Here is a 20,102-nt window from a genome sequence, read left to right on the forward strand (position 1 = left end):
TCTCCTTATGTGGCTTGGGTCAAATTTTGTCTGATAACACTCCTGTGAAGTGCCTTGGGATGTTTTACTACATTAAAGGCGCGATATAAATACACGTTGCTGTTTACTCCAGATCTATAATCCCGAGTCTATATTCGTGAGTCTATCCCGAGCCGTTAAACGGGAGTCTGTAGTCCTGATCTTGTGCCATGTCTTTAATCCCGAGTCTCAATTTGAAACAGTGCACTATCTATTTTTGGAAGTGGGAGGTCTTCACTTGTCACTGAAGGCTGGGAAAGTTTGCAACACACCTCCGAACACATTACTAAGCCGGCTGAGCATTCGAAAGTACATAGGTCAGCAGCAGGCTCAATGAGCAGCTCTTCAACTCTTCACACCCTGTGTCCAGACAGGATCCTTGACTCACAGAAAGAAAAAAACGAGAGGGTCACCATCGACAGCTGCCCGCCTACCCTTAACCTTTATTAGTTACTCGCCTGCATTCGAGCAGAAGATAAGGACTGGTCTGGACTCCAGCTCCATTTTCTCTGAGTTTAGCAGCAGAGATTGTTGCCTGCAAATCTCCGCACACATGAATGGTAAGTTACAAAACGTTTTACAACTTTGTTTCGCCCTGTGCCTGCAAGGTCTAGGAATTAAAAAACCTAGTAGGGGTGTTGTACAGGCAGATCGTTCACAAAACATCCAGCAGATTGTGGTCTGTAGGAATCTGTCAGTACCTGCCAGGTTAAAGCGTGCAGTGGCATAGTTTACCGTCCAGTAACTCTGTACAATAGCCCTGGGGAGGTGGGTAAACAGCAGGCCAGCATTTACAGTGAGGAATATGAGAGAAAAAGAGGTGTGGTTCTCTAGCCAGGAATGATCCATCCTGAGTCTCAAATAATATAACCACCTGAACCTGTGCAAGCGTGATACTGTTCTCTTATAAATCTGTACATGTTGTTCACAAGCGTAGCGTTCCCATATTCATCTGTAGACGTTGTGTACCAGCACACTCTGGCTCGTATTTAGAGTCATAGAATCATAGAAATTTACAGCACAGAAGGAGGCCATTCGGCCCATCGTGTCTGTGCCGGCCGACAAAGAGCGATCCAGCCTAATCCCACTTTCCAGCTCTTGGTCCGTAGCCCTGTAGGTTACGGCACTTCAGGTGCACATCCAAGTACTTTTTAAATGCGATGAGGGTTTCTGCCTCTACCACCCTTTCAGGCAGTGAGTTCCAGACCCCCACCGCCCTCTGGGTGAAAAAGTTCTCCTCAACTCCCCTCTAAGCCTTCTACCAATTACTTTAAATCTGTGCCCCCTGGTTGTTGACCTCTCTGCTAAGGGAAATAGGTCCTTCCTATCCACTCTAACTAGGCCCCTCACAATTGTATACACCTCAATTAAGTCTCCCCTCAGCCTCCTCTGTTCCAAAGAAAACAACCCCAGCCTATCCAATCTTTCCTCATAGCTAAAATTCCCCAGTCCTGGCAACATCCTCGTAAATCTCCTCTGCACCCTCTCTAGTGCAATCACATCCTTCCTGTAATGTGGTGACCAGAAATGTACGCAGTACTCTAGCTGTGGCCTAACCAGTGTTTTATACAGTTTAAGCATAACCTCCCTGCTCTTATATTCTATGCCTCAGCTAATAAAGGCAAGTATTCCGTATGCCTTCTTAACCACCTTGTCTACCTGTCCTGCTACCTTCGGGGATCTGTGGACCGGCACTCCAAGGTCCCTCTGTTCCTCTACACTTCTCAGTGTCCTACCATTTATTGTGTTTCCCTTGCCTTATTAGCCCTCCCCAAATGCCTCACTCTTCTTCGGATTGAATTCCATTTGTCAATTTTTTGCCCACCTGACCAGCCCTTTGATATCTTCCTGCAGTCTACAGCTTTCTTCCTCACTTAAATGCATTTAGCTTGTGTCAAACATGGCACAGCTCCTATATAGATACAATATACAATCATTACAAGCACAGGACAGCTTCTATCGATCGATACGTACACCTCATTACAAGAAAGAAAAGAAAGACTTGCATTTATATAGCGCCTTTCACGACCTCAGGATCTCCCAAAGCGCTTTACAGCCAAGAAGCGCTTTTGAAATGTAGTCACTGTTGTAATGTGGGAAACGTGGCAGCCAATTCCGCACAGCAAGCTCCCACAAGCAGCAATGTGATAATTACCAGATAATCTGTTTTTAGTGATGTTGGTTGAGGGATAAATATTGGCCCAGGACAGCGGGGAGAACTCCCCTGCTCTTCTTCGAAATAGTGCCATGGGATCTTTTACGTCCACTTGAGAGGGCAGACACTTTCATCCGAAAGACGGCACCTCCGACAGTGCAGCACTCCCTCAGTACTGCACTGGAGTGTCAGCCTGGATTTTTGTACTCAAGCCTCTGGAGTGGGATTTGAACCCACAACTTTCTGACTCAGAGGCGCAGTACAGCTCCTATATCGATACATACACTTCATTCCAAGCATGGTACGGTATAATAGGTACAGCTCACGTGCATGCACAACGTTAACTCTGTGTCTCTCTCCTCGATGCTGCCTGGCCTGCTGAGTGTTTCCACCATTTTCTGTTATTATTTGATTTCCAGCATCCGCAGTATTTTGCTGTTGTATTTATTTTTATTATTCGTTCCTGGGATGTGGGCATCGCTGGCAAGGCCGGCATTTATTGCCCATCCCTAAATTGCTCTTGAGAAGGTGGTGGTGAGCCACCTTCTTGAACCGCTGCAGTCCGTGTGGTGAAGGTGCTCCCACAGGGCGGTTAGGGAGGGCGTGCCAGGATTTTGACCCAGCGACGATGAACTAACGGTGATATATTTCCAAGTCAGGATGGTGTGTGACTTGGAGGGAAACTTGGAGGTGGTGGTGTTCCCATGCGCCTGCTGCCCTTGTCCTTCTAGGTGGTAGAGGTCACAGGTTTGGGAGATGCTGGCAAAGGAGCCTTCGTGAGTTGCTGCAGTGCATCTTGTAGATGGTACACACTGCAGCCACGGTGCGCCGGTGGTGGAGGGAGTGAATGTTTAAGGTGGCGGATGGGGTGCCAATCAAGCGGGCTGCTTTGTCCTGGATGGTGTCGAGCTTCTTGAGTGTTGTTGGAGCTGCACTCATCCAGGCAAGTGGAGAGTATTCCATCACACTCCTGACTCGTGCCTTGTAGATGATGGAAAGGCTTTGGGGAGTCAGGAGGTGAGACACTCGACGCAGAATACCTAGCCTCTGACCTACTCTTGTTGCCACTGTATTTATGTGGCTGGTCCAGTTAAGCTTCTGGTCAATGGTGACCCCCAGGATGGAACATCATCTGCAGCTGTTAATACACCTCAGGCAGATTGCTTTGTACTTGATGGTGTCGAGCTTTTTGAGATACCCTGGTGTACAGGCCACACCCCTCCTCCCTGGGCTCGTCGGACGAGACTTGTCTTTAGCACCTCTGTTGCACCCCAGATGCAGTGACCGAGCTATGCCGTGTTCTGTAGCCTGACTTACATGCATTAACTAGGGATAGGACAGTTCTCTCTCTTACTGTTAAGCTCATTAATGGCATTAACGTTCTATGCCACATGATCCTTCCAAGCCACCACCAGCAATATTTTCTTGAAAAGCCTGAAGCACACATGAACAGGAAGGGATATCCCACACTTAAATTACACATTCCTATTCTAACACTGATCTGTATCTTACCATCTACCCGCCTTGGTTCCGTAACCCTCAATACCCTTGCCTAACAAAAATCTATCAGTCTGAGTTTTGAAATTTTCAATTGACCCCCAGCCTCAAGAGCTTGATAGGGTAAAAATTGAAAAAGAGGAGGTATTAGACAGGCTGGCTGTACTTAAAGTAGATAAATCACCAGGAGCGGATGGGATGCATCCTAGGATGCTGAGGGAATTGAGGGAGGAGATCGTGGAGGCACTGGCCATAATATTCCAACGTTCCTTAGATACTGGGGTGGTGCCAGAGGACTGGAGAATTGCAAATGTTACACCATTGTTCAAAAAAGGGTGTAAGGATAAACCCAGCAACTACAGGCCTGTCAGTTTGACCTCGGTAGTGGGGAAGCTTTCAGAAACAGTAATCAGGGACAAAATTAACAGTCACCTGAACAAGTGTGGATTAATTAAGGAAAGCCAGCAAGAATTTGTTAAAGGCAAATCGTCTTTAACTAACTTGATTGAGTTCTTTGATGAGGTACCAGAGAGGGTTGATGAGGGCAATGCAGTTGATGTGGTGTGCATAGATTTCCAAAAGGCATTCGACAAAGTGCCACATAATAGGCTTGTCAGCAAAGTTGAAGCCCATGGAATAAAAGGGACAGTGGCAGCATGGATTGGCTAAGTGACAGGACACAGAGAGCAGTGGTGAACGGTTGGTTTTTGGACTGGAGGTAGATACACAGTGGTGTTCCCCAGGGGTCGGTTCTAGGACCACTGCTTTTCTTGATATATATTAATGACTTGGACTTGGGTGTACAGGGCACAATTTCAAAATTTGCAGATGACACAAATCTTGGAAGTATAATGAACAGTGAGGAGGATAGTGATAGACTTCAGGAAGACATAGACAGGCTGGTGAAATGGGCGGACACGTGGCAGATGAAATTTAACGCAGAAAAGTGCGAAGTGATACATTTTGGTAGAAAGAGTGAGGAGGGGAAATATAAACTAAAGGGTACAATCCTAAAGGGGGTGCATGAACAGAAAGACCTGGGGGTATAGGTGCACAAATCGTTGAAGGTGGCAGGGCAGGTTGAGAAAGCGGTTCAAAAAGCATACGGGATCCTGGGCTTCATAAATAGAAGCATAGAGTACAAAAGTGTGGAAATGATGATGAACTTTTATAAAACACTGGTTCATCCCCAACTGGAGTATTGTGTCCAATTCTGGGCACCACACTTTAGGAAGGATGTGAAGGCTTTAGAGAGGGTGCAGAAAAGATTTACGAGAATGACTCCATGAATGAGGGACTTCAGTTACATTGATAGACTGGAGAAGTTGGGGTTGTTCTCCTTGGAGCAGTGAAGATTGAGATTTGATAGAGGTGTTCAAAATCATGAGGGGTCTGTACAAAGTAGATAGAGGGAAGCTGTTCCCATTGGCAGAAGGGTCAAGAACCAGAGGACACAGATTTAAGGTGATTAGCAAAAGAACCAAAGGCGATGTAAGAAATTTTTTTTTACGCAGCGAGCGATTAGGATCTGGAATGCACTGAAAGGGTGGGGGAGGTAGATTCAATCACAGCTTTTCAAAGGGAATTGGATAAGTACCTGAAGGAAAAAATTTGCAGGGCTACGGGGAAAGGGCGGGAGAGTGGGACTAGCTGAAGTGCTCTTGCAGAGAGCGGGCACAGGCTTGACGGGCCGAATGGCCTCTTTCCGTGCTGTAACCGTTCTATTATTCTATGTTTGAAAGTGGAAATCTTCTCTACATCAAGGCAGCTCTGCCAATGCAGTCTTTCAATTGAACCTCATGAAAAACACACTCCAAGTACAGCTGAAAATACCTAGATATTGTGTATGACTGAATGAACTTGCATTTATATAGCGCCTTTCATGACCTCAGGATGTCCCAAAGCGCTTTACAGCCAATGAAGAACTTTTTGAAGTGTAGTCACTGTTTTAATGTAGGAAATGCAGCAGCCAATTTGCGCACAGCAAGCTCCCACAACATGATAATGATCGGATAATCTGTTTTTTTTGTGATGTTGGTTGAGGGATAAATATTGGCCAAGACACTGGGGATAACTCCCCTGCTCTTCTTCGAAATAGTGCCATGGGATCTTTTACGTCCACCTGAGAGGGCAGACGGGGCCTCGGTTTAACGGCTCATTTGAAAGACAGCACCTCCGACAGTGCAGCGCTCCCTCAGCACTGCACTGGAGTGTCAGCCTAGATTTTTCTGTTCAAGTCCCTGGAGTGGGACTTTGAACCCACAACCTTCTGACTCAGAAGTGAGAGTGCTGCCCACTGAACCACGGCGGACATAGTAAAGGAACACGTGGAGAGGATCATTGCGCCTGACACCACTGGACTGTCTGGGCCTGCAGGGCCTGTTGATGAGGAAGTTTTTCAATAAATCAGCATTTAATAAAATTGCCTACATGTAGTTGAAGGACTTTATGAATGAGTCACAGGATTGCATAGAATTACATCGAGTCTACAGCACAGAAACAGGCCAATCAGACCAACTGGTCCATGCCGGTGTTAATGCTCCACGCGAGCCTCCTCCCACCCCTCTTCAACTCACCCCATCAGCATAACCTTCTATTCCTTTCTCCCTTAAGTGCTTATCTAGCTTCTCCTTAAAGGCATCTATGCTGTTCACCCCAACCACTCCTTGATCTACAAGCCAATGGTGCGACCTACACGGAGATCCTATTCTGTTGGGCTACCTGGTGTAAAAGATGTGGATGTTATTTATAAACAGAAGCAATCTGTACACCAGGTTTTACAGTAATCAATAATTATACATCTTAAGCCTGAGACGGTTTCTCGTTAAATTAGCAAAATATAAGGATGAGTCCTCTTAACAACAGAAGAGGAAGTCAAGGCTATTGGGACGACCCAAAGCCATCATTTTCAGCCGGAGCTATTAATACAGCCCGAATCTGACCACTCGCTCAGGGTGAACGGGACCATCCCAATCCTTAGAGCATCTGTTGGACCCAGCTTTTGATCAGGCTTTTGACCCCAATTTCCGCTCTTTCTTAATCTCTTTCTCCGTTTCTTTTCGATTTCCATTTATGAAGCACCTTAGGGGCCACAGCCCCAGGAACCAGGGGCCACAGCTTCAGGAACCAGGGCCACAGCCTCAGTAACCAGGGGCCACTGTCCCAGGAACCAGGGACAACAGCCTCAGAAACCAGGGGCCACAGCCTCAGTAACCAGGGGCCACAGCCTCAGGAACCAGGGGCCACAGCCTCAGGATAAAGGGTAGGCCATTCAGGACTGAGATGAGGAGAAATTTCTTCACACAGAGGCTGGTGAATCTTTGGAATTCTCTACCCCAGAGGGCTGTGGAGGCTCAGTCATTGGGTATATTCAAAACAGAAGTCGATAGATTTCTGACTAGTAAGGGCATCAAGTGATATGGCGATAGGGCCGGTGAATGGAGTTGAGGCAGAAGATCAGCCATGATCTCATTGAATGGCGGAGCAGGCTCGAGGGGCCGAATGACCTACTCCTGCTCCTATTTCTTATGTTCTTAGGGCATGTTTGCTGTTAAATGTGTGATGTAAAGATAAGTCATTGTAGTCAAACATTTTCCCCTGCCTATTTTGGTATGTTGCCCAAGGCACTATTCTTTTAGTTTTGTTATAACCTGCATAAATAATTTGCATGGCTGATTATGGGACTGTACCAGAATCATCCTGGCCACACCTCAGTCACACAGATACGCACAGATACACACACACAGAGACATACGTGGACAAACCCACACACACACACACACGGGCACACAGACAGACATACAGGCACACAGACATACGTGGACACATGCATACACACAGATACACACACACAGATATATGTGGACAAATCCACACACACACACACATGGGCACACAGATATATGTGGACACATGCACGCACACACATACACACAGATACACGCAGACACACACTCCACTGGAATTACTGAATAGCACTCAGTAAAGTTCAATCGCTTAGTGGTTATGGTTCTGGATTAGCAATTTTTGAGGTTGTAAATTCAAGTTTCCCCAAGGCAAGTTGTGGAATTGAGTTCGTACAGAGCAGATAATTTGTGCCCCTGAAAAGGTGCTGTTTCGTTGTAAAAACCCAACTGATTCACTAATGTCCTGCAGGTAGGGGAACCTGCCACTGCTATCCGGTCTGGCCTACATGTGACTCCAGTCCCACACTACCTGGTTGGCTCTTAATGCTTAGGGTCACTAGGGATGGACAACGGATGCTGCCTAGCAACAGAAGTTGCCCACTTCTCAAGAACAAATTTTTGAAACCCCGGGTTGATTTTCTCCTCTCTAACTTGAGGCCTTTGTCACGTTGGCTGAAATTAATGATCTGATTTAAGACAAGGTGTCGGTCGGGGGACTAAGGTGTGGACTGAGATAGTGAGTGCCAGCAAGCTTTCAAACACATAGAGGAGGATCACAGTCAATCTTGTCCTCACCAGATGTCCACAGAAGCCAATTTCCAGTGGAGATCATTGAATAGCTATTCGAAGTAGGAATTCTCGGCCGTTCTTAACCCAGTGCCCTTTAGCCTCTTGTGACACTCCTACCACGAGGCCCAGGCAGAATCAGCTGACCCAACACAGATTGTGGGTCAATCCTGGGACCTTCCTGGCCTTTGTGGCTCAGCTAGTCGCTGCAAGCCCTATCTCTGGAACCTCCTCCAGCCTGATAACCCTCCACGGTCTACTGCGCTCCTCCAATTCTGGCCTTTTGCGCACCCCCAATTTTCATCGCCCCCACCAGTGGCAGCTGCGCCTTCAGCTGCCTGGCCCCTAAGCTCAAGAATTCCCTCCCTAAACCTCTCCATCTCTCTACTTCTCTTTCCTTTAAGATGCTCCTTAAAATCTTTTGGGTCACTTGTCCTAATACCTCCTTACGCAGCTTTGTGTCAAATGTTGTCTGCCAGCGCTCCTGTGAAGCTCCATGGGATGTTTTACTATGTTAAAGGCGCTATATAAATACAAGTTGTTGTTGTTACTGAAGCATCAGAGGAGCTGGAAGTGGGTCTGTACTTAGTTAAAGTCCGTAACTGAAACTGTTCTTTTGCAGTTACAAAGGAGGCGATGGACAAGGACAATGGCAATGGGCAGACCCCGGAGGAGGAAGAAGCAGAGCAGGAGAAGCTGTGGGAGAAAATTGAAAGCAAGCGCCACATCCTAACGAAATCCATCAACCCCAGCAAGCTGACAGCATATCTACGGCAGTGCAAAGTCATCGATGAGGAGGATGAGGACGAGGTCCTGCGCTCCCACCTGCTGATCTCCAGAAGGACACGTGCAAGTCAGCCATTTTAACTTTCTCTCTCATCAGTTGTTGCTTCCTTGTCCCCCCTTGCTCCTTTGGCTGCACCATGTACTGAGGTCCAATCTTCACAGCATCCCTCGTTAAGTTGCAATTATACAGGGCTTTGGTCAGACCACACCTGGAGTACTGTCTAAAGTTTTGGTCTCCTTACCTAAGGAAGGATATATTTGCCGTAGCAGGGGTGCGATGAAGGTTCACAAGACTGATTCCTGGGATGAGAGGGTTGTCCTATGAGGCGCAATTGAGTAGAATGGGAATATTCTCTGGAGTTTAAAAGAATGAGAGGTGATCTAATTGAAATGTATAAAATACTGACCAAAGTCCACCCTTCTCACTGAATGGTACTGACCACGGTACTCCCCTATCACTGAATGGTACTGACCACAGGTCACCCCTCTCACTGAATGGTACTGACCACAGTACACCCCTCTCACTGAATGGTACTGACCACGGTACTCCCCTATCACTGAATGGTATTGACCACAGGACACCCCTCTCACTGAATGGTACTGACCACAGTACACAACAACAACTTGTATTTATATAGCACCTTTAACATAGTAAAACATCCCAAGGTGCTTCACAGGAGTGTTATAAGCCAAAAATTTTGACACCGAGCCACATAAGGAGAAATTAGGGCAGGTGACCAAAAGCTTGGTCAAAGAGGTAGGTTTAAAGGAGGAAAGAGAAGTAGCGAGGTGGAGAGGTTTAGGCAGGAAATTCCAGAGCTTAGGGCTCAGGCAACAGAAGGCACGGCCACCAATGGTTGAGCGATTATAATCAGGGATGCTTAAGACCCCTCTCACTGAATGGTACTAACCACAGTACACCCCTCTCACTGAATGGTACTGACCACAATACTCCCCTATCACTGAATGGTACTGACCACAATACTCCCCTATTAGCACTGTTGCCTCACAGCGCCAGGGACCCGGGTTCAAATCCAGCCTCGGGTGACTGTCTGTGTGGAGTTTGCACATTCTCCCCGTGTTTGCGTGGGTTTTCTCCGGGTGCTCCGGTTTCCTCCCACAGTCCAAAGATGTGCGGGTTAGGTTGATTGGCGATGATAAAAATTGACCCTTAGTGTTAGGGGGGATTAAATACGTGGGGTTACAGGGTTACGGGTATAGGGCTTGGGTGGGATGGCTGTCGGTGTAGGGACAGGGTGCTAGGGTTTGGATGATCAGCCATGATCTCGTTGAATGGCGGAGCAGGCTCGAAGGGCCGAATGGCCTACTCCTGCTCCTATCTTCTATGTTTCTATGTTTCTATTACTGAATAGTACTGACCACAATACTCCCCTATTACTGAGTGGTACTGACCACAATACTCCCCTATCACTGAATGGTACTGACCACAATACTCCCCTATCACTGAATGGTACTGACCACAATACTCCCCTATCACTGAATGGTACTGACCACGATACTCCCCTATCACTGAATGGTACCGACCACGATACTCCCCTATCACTGAATGGTACCGACCACGATACTCCCCTATCACTGAATGGTACCGACCTCGATACTCCCCTATCACTGAATGGTACCGACCACGATACTCCCCTATCACTGAATGGTACTGACCACGATACTCCCCTATCACTGAATGGTACTGACCACAATACTCCCCTATCACTGAATGGTATTGACCACAATACTCCCCTATCACTGAATGGTACTGACCACAATACTCCCCTATCACTGAATGGTACTGACCACGATACTCCCCTATCACTGAATGGTACCGACCACGATACTCCCCTATCACTGAATGGTACTGACCACGATACTCCCCTATCACTGAATGGTACCGACCACGATACTCCCCTATCACTGAATGGTACCGACCACGATACTCCCCTATCACTGAATGGTACCGACCACGATACTCCCCTATCACTGAATGGTACCGACCACGATACTCCCCTATCACTGAATGGTACCGACCACGATACTCACCACCCATCCCCTCTCCACCAATACAAAAAGAAAATAATGCAGATGTTGGAAATCTGAAATAAAACAGAAACTGCTGAAGACACTCAGCAGGTCTGGCAGCATCTGTAGAGAGAGAAACAGAGTTAACGTTTCAGGTCGATGACCTTTCATCAGAACTGGAAAAAAGCAGGAAATGGAACAGATTTTTAAGCAAGTGTAGAGGCTGGGAAAGGGGGGAGGGGATGAAAGAACAAAAGGGAAGGTCTGTGATAGGATAGAAGGCAGGAGAGGTTAAGAGACATTAAGAGATATTCAAGACAAGAGGAGATGGTAATGGGACAGGTTAAGAAACAAAGGATGGCTCTAGATGAAGTGTAAATTGCGCTGGCAGAATCCACCAATCATTGGCTTAGATTATTTGACTCAGCGCAGATTAGGAATTTAACTTGGGAATCCTCCAGGGGGTGTGGTTCATTACCGTACCAGGCAGTAACCTTAACCATCAGTGCATCAGAGAATACCATTCAATATTTCTATTGATAAACACATTCCTACATTTTCAAGAAGCTCGACACCATCCAGGACAAAGCAGCCCGCTTGATTGGCACCACATCCACCACCTTAAACATTCACTCCCTCCACCACCGGCGCACCGTGGCTGCAGAGTGCACCATCTACAAGATGCACTGCAGCAACTCGCCAAGGCTTCTTCGGCAGCACCTCCCAAACCCGTGACCTCTTCCACCTAGAAGGACAAGGGCAGCAGGTGCATGGGAACACCACCACCTCCAAATTACACACCATCCTGACTTGGAAATATATCGCCGTTCCTTCCTCGTCGCTGGATCAAAATCCGGGAACTCCCTCCCTAACAGCACTGTGGGAGCACCTTCACCACACGGACTGCAGCAGTTCAAGAAGGCGGCTCACCACCACCTTCTCAAGGGGCAATTAGGGATGGGCAATAAATACTGGCCTTGCCAGTGACGTCCACATCTCAGGAACTAATTTAAAAATATAAAAATGACTTGATTTTGGTGCCCAGACATGACTGTGAATAATCCCAAACAAAGCTAAGCCCAGCATGTTGAAGTATATTCTAATCTCCCAGTCTTTCAGATAATTGTACAAAATCTGCTAAACAACCACTGTGTCACTCCCTTGTTTCATAGAATGAAACCAGGCCTAAAAGGGTTAAATTATGAGGACAGATTGCACAGACTAGGCTTGTATTCCCTGGAGTATAGAAGATTAAGGGGTGATCTAATCGAGGTGTTTTAGATGATTAAAGGATTTGATAGGCTAGAGAGAAATTATTTCCTCTGGTGAGGGGAGGGGTGTCCAGAATAAGGGGGCAGAACCTTAACATTAGAGCTAGGCCATTCAGGGGTGATGTCAGAAAACATTTCTTCACACAAAGGGTAGCGAAAATCTGGAACTCTCTCCCCCAAAAAGCTGTTGACGCTGGGGGCCAATTGCAAATTTCCAAATCTGAGATTGAGAGATGTTTTGTTCGGTCAGGGTATTGAGGGTTACGGAACCAAGGTGGGTAGATGGAGTTAAGATACAGATCAAATGAGCTAAAAAAAATGGCGGAACAGGCTCTTACTCTCAAACAGCTGCAGGGAGCATAATCACACGTGTGTTACAAAGTATTTACAGCAGAGAAGCAGGTCATTTGGCCCAACTACGCGAACCTTCTCCCACCCTTCTTCATCTCACCCCATCATCGCATACTTCTACTCCTTTCTCCCTCATGTGCTTATCTAGCTTTTCCTTGAATGCATCAACCACTCCCTGTGGTAGCGAGTTCCACATTCTCACCGCTCTCTGGGTAAAGAGGTTTCTCCCGAATTCCCTATTGGATTTATTAGTGACTATCTTATATTTATGGCCCCCTATTTCTGATCCCGCCCACAAGTGGAAAGATCTTCTCTACCTCTACCCTACCAAACTCTTTCATAATCTTGAAGACCTCGATCGGGTCACCCCCCACTTCCTATGTCCCTATGTTTGTTGTAAATGGTTACAGTGCCAGAGGGATTGATGCATACTTTGGAAGAACTGTGGATCGGCCTGTTCCTGTATTGATCGAAAATTTAAGGAGCATTTATAAAACACCCATTTTATATGCCTACTGATTTTTTTGCTCATAGTGTTGACTGGAATAAAGAAATGGGTTCGGTGGAGCCCACGAGCGGGCAGATGGTACATGGTCTGTAGAAGGGACGAGCTAGATGAGAAGAATATGTATACAAAAGATGAAGAAGCAGTGAAAGGAAAACAGGAAAATAATTCTTTTCAATGTCTGCGCAAATTTTCTCCCTCCTTACTTGAAGGTGTTGACCCTTTAGTGGATCCATCGTCACAGAAGGTGCTCAGCCTGCAATACTTTGCAAGGTGCTGGTTATGTGTGAGGTTAAATGTTGGCAAGATATTTGGCTTCAAGAGGCATCACAGCTAAATACAATCCCATCCCCTGAAGTAACAGAGAGGATTGATGAAGGTAGTGCAGTTGATGTTGTGTATATGGACTTTCAAAAGGTGCTTGATAAAGTACCATGTAATAGACCTGCTGGCAAAATTGGCGCCCATGGGATTGAAGGGGCAGTGGCAGCGTGGATACAAAATTGGCTAGGGGACAGGAAGCAGAGCGTAGTGGTGAACGATGTCTTTCAAACTGGAGGCAAGTATACAGTGATATCCCTCACGGGTCGGTGTTGGGACCACTGCTCTTTATGATGTATATTAATGACCTGGACTTGGGTATAGAATACTTGGCTATTCTATGATCTTCTAGATGGGCTGAATGGTCTGTTCTCATTCCAGGTCTACTTATGTTCACACTTTCATCAAGACATATTTACTGGGTAACAATAAGTTATAAGAAAGAAAAAAAAAGAAAGGAAGAAGAAAAAAGAAAGAAAAAGATAAAGAAAAAGAGATAAAGAGAGAAAGAAAGACTTGCATTTATATAGCGCCTTTCATGACCTCAGGACATCCCAAAGCGCTTTACAGCCAATGTAGTACTTTTGAAGTAACAACAGATTTCCAGCATCCGCAGTATTTTGCTATTATATTAGTACTTTTGAAGTGTAGTCACTGTTGTAATGTGGGAGATAATGAGATATTATGAGGGGAAAGAACATAACACAAGAAATAGGAGCAGGAATAGGCCACTTGGCCCCTCGAGCCTGCTCCGCCATTCAATAAGATCATGGCTGATCTTGGGCTCAAAGCCACTTCCCTGCCCGCTCCCCATAACCATTCACTCCCTTATCTTGTAAAAATCTGTCCATCTCCACCTTAAATGTATTTAATGACCCAGCCTCCACAGCTCTCTGGGGCAGAGAATTCCACAGATTTACGACCCTCTGAGAGAAGAAATTCCTCCTCATCTCTGTTCTAAAAGGGTGACCCTTTATTCTGAGACTGTGCCCCCGAGTTCTAGATTTCCCCACGAGGGGAAACATCCTCTCTGCAACTACAGGAAACTCTCCTTTAACCGGCACCTAAATATCCGGAAATCTCTCTTAACCGGCAAAATTCATGAGTAGGTACGGTAAGTTTTACTATATATTAGTGGCCGTGTAACCGGGGTTCCTGGATCTGTGGCCGTGTAACCGGGACTCCTGCACCTGTGGCCGTGCAACAGGAACTCCTGCACCTGTGGCCGTGCAACAGGGACTCCTGCACAAGTGCCGTGTAACCGGGGTTCCTGCACCTGTGGCCGTGCAACAGGGACTCCTGGACCTGTGGCCGTGCAACAGGAACTCCTGCACAAGTGCCGTGTAACCGGGGCTCCTGCACCTGTGGCCGTGTAACCGGGGTTCTTGCGCCTGTGGCCGTGCAACAGGGACTCCTGGATCTGTGGCCGTGTGACCGGGACTCCTGCACAAGTGCCGTGTAACCGGGGCTCCTGCACCTGTGGCCGTGTACGGGGCTCTCGTACCTTGGTAAGTATATCTCTCTGTAATCTGGACTTTTTGATCAACCAGCACCACGCTGGTCCCGTCGGTGCCGGATAAAAAAAGAGTTTCCTGTACCTCGTTGAGCCCCCTCAGTACCTTATATGTTTCACCTCTCATTCTTCTAAACTCCAATGAGTATAGGCCCAGCCTGCTCAACCTTTCTTCATAAGATAGCCACCTCATCTCAGGATTCAACCGTGTGAATCGTCTCTGTGGTGTATATAACCTGTTCCACCTTAAGAGAACTTACGCCTGTTCCACCTTAAGTGATGTACTACTTTCTCTGGCTGCTGTATACGTAATACCGGTGGTGACCACCGGTATATAAGCACTGTGTAGTAATATTGTATTTAGTATAGTCCTGACCTCCAACCAGTAAAGACCTGTTGAACTTTAATCTTGTAGTCTGTGTTAGTAATTACAACTAGAACACACAGACTTAACAGTGGCGACGAGTCCGATTCTTACCCTGCGGCAGTTTATATCCACGGCGGCTTCGTCCACAGAACGGACGTCGAAGAGAGGCTTCCACCCTCATCACCCTGCTGGAAGACACGTCGCGTGGCAGACATCGAGAAACCAGAGTGCAGAAGACATCCTGAACTCGAAGCCTCCATCAGCGGCTGTCAGCTATCTTCTTTCTACCTCGGTGGTGGGTAAGCCGGGCAGCGACGCGACCAGAAAGTCGGCCGCGTTGGCTGTACAGACGGGGAGGGAAGACGGAGGAATAAGGGCGGTGAGATCGATCGCGACCGGAGATAAGGGCCGGGCCGCATTCGGGCCGAAAGGCGCAGCGCGGGGACATCGATCGCGGCTGGTGATAAGGGCCGGGCCGCATTCGGGCTAAAAAGGTGCAGCGTCTGGGGTAACTGAAGGCGCGAGAGCCGCGGTGAAGCGGAGACAGCGTCGGGGGACGGGTGAAGACCGCCAAGCGCAGGAAAACCGCCATTTTCTAGGCGGAGGACGAAGACAAGAGCGGGAAGCCGCCATCTTGGATAAAAGTTAAAATAAATTAAATTGCAATGATGCCTAAACATGGGAACATTAATACTTTTGATAGCGACATCGAAGATTGGGCCATGTATGTAGAACACATACAAAATTATTGTAAAGCAAATAAAATCCCAGATGAAGAGAAAGCACTAACATTATTAAACTTAATGGGTGCGAAGACATACGGGCAATTGAAACACCTTTTATCACCAGATGAACCGGCGGATAAGACGTTCGAGGAGATTGTTACTGTCCTGAAAAATCATCTAAACCCCACGCCGCTGATGCTAGCGGAACGATTTAAATTTTACAGCAGAAGGCAGCTGAAGGATGAAAGCAATGCTGAATATTTAATGGAATTGCGTAAGCTAGCAAAGTACTGTCAGTTTGGAACGAGACTGACAGAGGCGCTACGAGATAAATTTGTGTGTGGTTTATTAAAAGAAGATACACAAAAGCGACTGCTCGAGGAGAATGAGCTGACGCTTGAGAAAGCGGTCACTATGGCAGCAGCACACGAAGCCGCAGCGAGAGGCACGGCAGTAATGCAGCTACGGTCACCGGAACTCAGTACAAATAAATTGGGTTTGAGTACTGTAAAATGTTATCGTTGTGGAAAGACAACGCACGATCAGAACCAGTGTTGGTTTAAAAACCAAGAATGCAGAACGTGTGGCAGGCTTGGCCACATAGCTAAAGTATGCCGGTCAGGAAAGAAGACCAGCAACAAAAAGTCACCGCAAGGAAAATACATAAAGGTACACAAGGTGACAAAGAACAGTTCGACCGAACAGAAGTCAGATTCAGACGCTAGCAGTAATGAACTGGGTAGCTTAAGAGTACACAACGTTGGTAAGGATGCAGATCTCCAGACAATTTGGGTCACCCTTCAGATAGCAGGAGTCCAAGTAAAGATGGAATTGGACACTGGATCGGCATTGACGGTCATGAATAAGAAAGATTACAAAAGGTTATTCCAACATATTCCCCTACGGGATACGGAGATTATATTGAAAACATACACGGGGCAAAGAGTGTACCCCATCGGAAAGATAGAGGTAAAAGTGGTCCACAAGGGCGAAGAAAGCCAAGTAATGGACTTATATGTGCTACCTGAAGGAGGTCCACCACTACTGGGACGGGAGTGGATTAGGAAAATGAATATGGACTGGCACTCCTTGAAGGCACTAACGGTAGATTCCGGGGAAACAGATGTCAAACCTAAACGATTGTCCAAAATATTGGATGATGCTAAAGAGGTGTTCCAGCAGGGACTGGGAACACTGAGAGGAATTACGGCAAACATCAAGATTGATGAACATGCACACCCAAAATTTTTTAAAGCCAGACCGGTACCCTATGCAATACGACCTACTGTAGAAGCGGAACTGGAAGCGCTAGAACGTTCAGGTGTACTGTCTAAGGTAGATTGGAGTGAGTGGGCTACGCCCATTGTTCCCGTTATGAAACGTCCTTCGAGCAACAAGCCAGGAGAACCAGGGAAGGTTCGCATCTGTGGAGATTTCAAAATCACCGTTAATCCGGTGCTTCACACGGTGCAGTATCTGCTTCCATGGATTGAGGATATTTTTGCTTCGTTGTCTGGCGGGAAACACTTCACCAAGATAGACCTGGCGCAGGCGTACTTGCAGATGGAGGTTGAAGAAGAGTCACGCCAATACCTCACGATCAACACGCATCGAGGTTTGTACCGGTACAATAGGCTGGTTTTTGGAGTGGCATCGGCTCCAGCAATTTGGCAGAGGGCCATGGAGCAGGTATTACAGGGAATTCCAGGCACACAATGTTACCTGGACGATATTCTGATTACAGGTGATGGTGATGAAGAACACCTCGCAAACTTGGAACTGGTGCTCAACAGACTGAAAGAGTATGGACTTAGAGTTAATCGGCAGAAATGTGAGTTCTTCCAGAAGCGGATCTCGTACTGTGGTCATGTCATTGACCGGGAGGGGCTTCATAAGTCTCCTGACAAGATAGAGGCAGTTGTAAAGACTCCCGCTCCAGATAATGTCTCTCAGTTGAGGTCGTTTCTAGGATTGATTAACTATTACCATAAATTTCTACCAAATCTATCCACGGTACTGCACCCGCTAAACGCTCTTTTACAGAAGGGGGTACCATGGGAATGGAGCGAAAACTATAAGAAGGCATTTCGCAAAAGCAAAGAATTGATCACCTCAGAGGAAGTGTTGGCTCACTTCAACCCGACACTGCCTATTCGGTTGGCATGTGATGCTTCTCCATATGGTATTGGGGCAGTACTCTCACACAAGTTGCCAAATGGCACGGAAAGGCCAGTCGCGTTTGCATCCAGATCATTGACCTCCGCTGAGCGCAACTATGCGCAGATCGATAGGGAGGCTCTCAGCCTTGTATGGGGAGTGAAGAAGTTTAATCATTACCTGCAGGGCCAAAAATTCACACTTCTGACAGACCATCAGCCGTTGGTATCCATTTTTAACCCTAAGAAGGGTGTTTCAGTGATGACATCACAGCGTCTCCAGAGATGGTCCCTTTTCCTAGGGGCACATCAATATCAAATAGAATTCAAAGGTACGAAGCAGCATGGCAATGCTGATGGGCTGTCGCGCCTGCCACTACCTGAAGAAGAAGAAACGACGAAAGTTGACCCTGTTGAGTTATTTCATTCGACCATCATCGAGTGTTTACCAGTCACCAATGCAAGTATTGAAAGAGAAACCAGGAATGACCCGACACTGTCCAGAGTCTACGAGGTGACAGTGAAAGGATGGCCAACACGTGGTGATCCTCTGTTACCGGCATTCTCGGCAAGGCGAGACCAGCTGTCCGTCTGCCATGGTACTTTGATGTACGGGACAAGAGTGATTATTCCTCCCAAGTTAAGGGAAAGAGTTCTAAAAGAACTGCATGAAGGTCATCTGGGGGGAGTTAAGATGAAAAGTCTTGCTAGGGCTTATGTATGGTGGCCGGGTATTGACCAACAGATAGAGGAGTTGACAAAAAGCTGCGCTGGGTGCCAAAAAGTGCAAAATGCACCTCCGATCGCACCACTACACCCATGGGAATGGCCTTCAGCCCCATGGCAACGCGTACATATTGACTTTGCTGGTCCATTCATGGACTCCATGTTCCTAATTGCGGTGGACGCACATTCCAAATGGCCAGAAGTCATCAAGATGAATACCACTACTTCAGAAAAGACAATTGCGGTGTTAAGAACAATATTCGCAAGGAACGGATTGCCAGAACAGATCTGTTCGGACAATGGACCACAGTTCGTGTCGGAAGAATTCCAAAAATTCTTAAAGAAGAATGGGGTGAAACATTATACCTCTGCCCCATATCATCCGGCGACAAACGGGTTGGCCGAGAGATTTGTCCAAACATTCAAAAAGGCAATAAAGGCCATGAACGATGATCAGATTCCGCTACAGCACAAGGTGGACAATTTCCTAATGGCATATCGAAACGCCGCTCATGCAGTGACTAACCAAAGTCCTGCCATGATGTTTTATAACAGGAGGTTGCGGTCCAGGTTGGACTTGTTAAAACCAAATGTGCGGAGGGAAGTGGAAAACAAACAGTTCCGGCATATTAATAACAAGACCACTCGAAGTTTCGACGTAGGACAACCAGTGTTGGCAAGGGGCTATGGAAACGAAAAATGGCAGTCCGGAACAATTCGGGCCAGACAAGGACCTCTGATGTACACAGTAGATATTGGTAACAATGTGATAAGGCGTCATGCGGATCAACTGGTAGAATCGAGAGCAAGGGTCGAACCCATGGTTGCGACAGAGACAACTGTGGAAGACGTTAATGAACCTGAAGCATCTACCTCGGCAGGGAATGTACCTGATGATGATAACACCCAATGCATGGGAGACCAACTAGAGGAGTCACCTCAGCAACAGGAATCAGAGACCACTGAAAGGCGTTATCCAAACCGAATCAGAAGGCCTCCTGAGAGACTGAACCTTTGAACTGTTTATACCTGAAGTTATATATGTTATTATGTTATGTTAAATGGGGATATGACTGTTAAGCTAAAAAGGGAGGATTGTGGTGTATGTAACCTGTTCCACCTTAAGAGAACTTAAGCCTGTTCCACCTTAAGAGATGTACTACTTTCTCTGGCTGCTGTATACGTAATACCGGTGGTGACCACCGGTA

At 46.9% G+C, this 20,102-nt stretch overlaps 1 protein-coding gene across 1 annotated transcript in view; it reads left to right on the top strand.

Moving 5' to 3' along the window:
* The first annotated feature begins 336 nt into the window (after positions 1-336).
* Positions 337-20,102, top strand: part of LOC147099461 (caspase recruitment domain-containing protein 11-like) — a 181,947-nt gene continuing 162,181 nt past the window's right edge. The window contains exons 1-2 of the mRNA XM_085969636.1: positions 337-578; positions 8,765-8,995. Coding sequence (XP_085825762.1) covers positions 572-578; positions 8,765-8,995 — 238 coding nt within the window. The 5' untranslated portion in view covers positions 337-571. The remainder of the gene's footprint in view (positions 579-8,764; positions 8,996-20,102) is intronic.

Source organism: Somniosus microcephalus, chromosome 28, assembly GCF_052327205.1.
Source record: "Somniosus microcephalus isolate GS21.2 chromosome 28, FLI_Smic_1.0, whole genome shotgun sequence".
Lineage (NCBI taxonomy): Eukaryota > Metazoa > Chordata > Chondrichthyes > Squaliformes > Somniosidae > Somniosus > Somniosus microcephalus.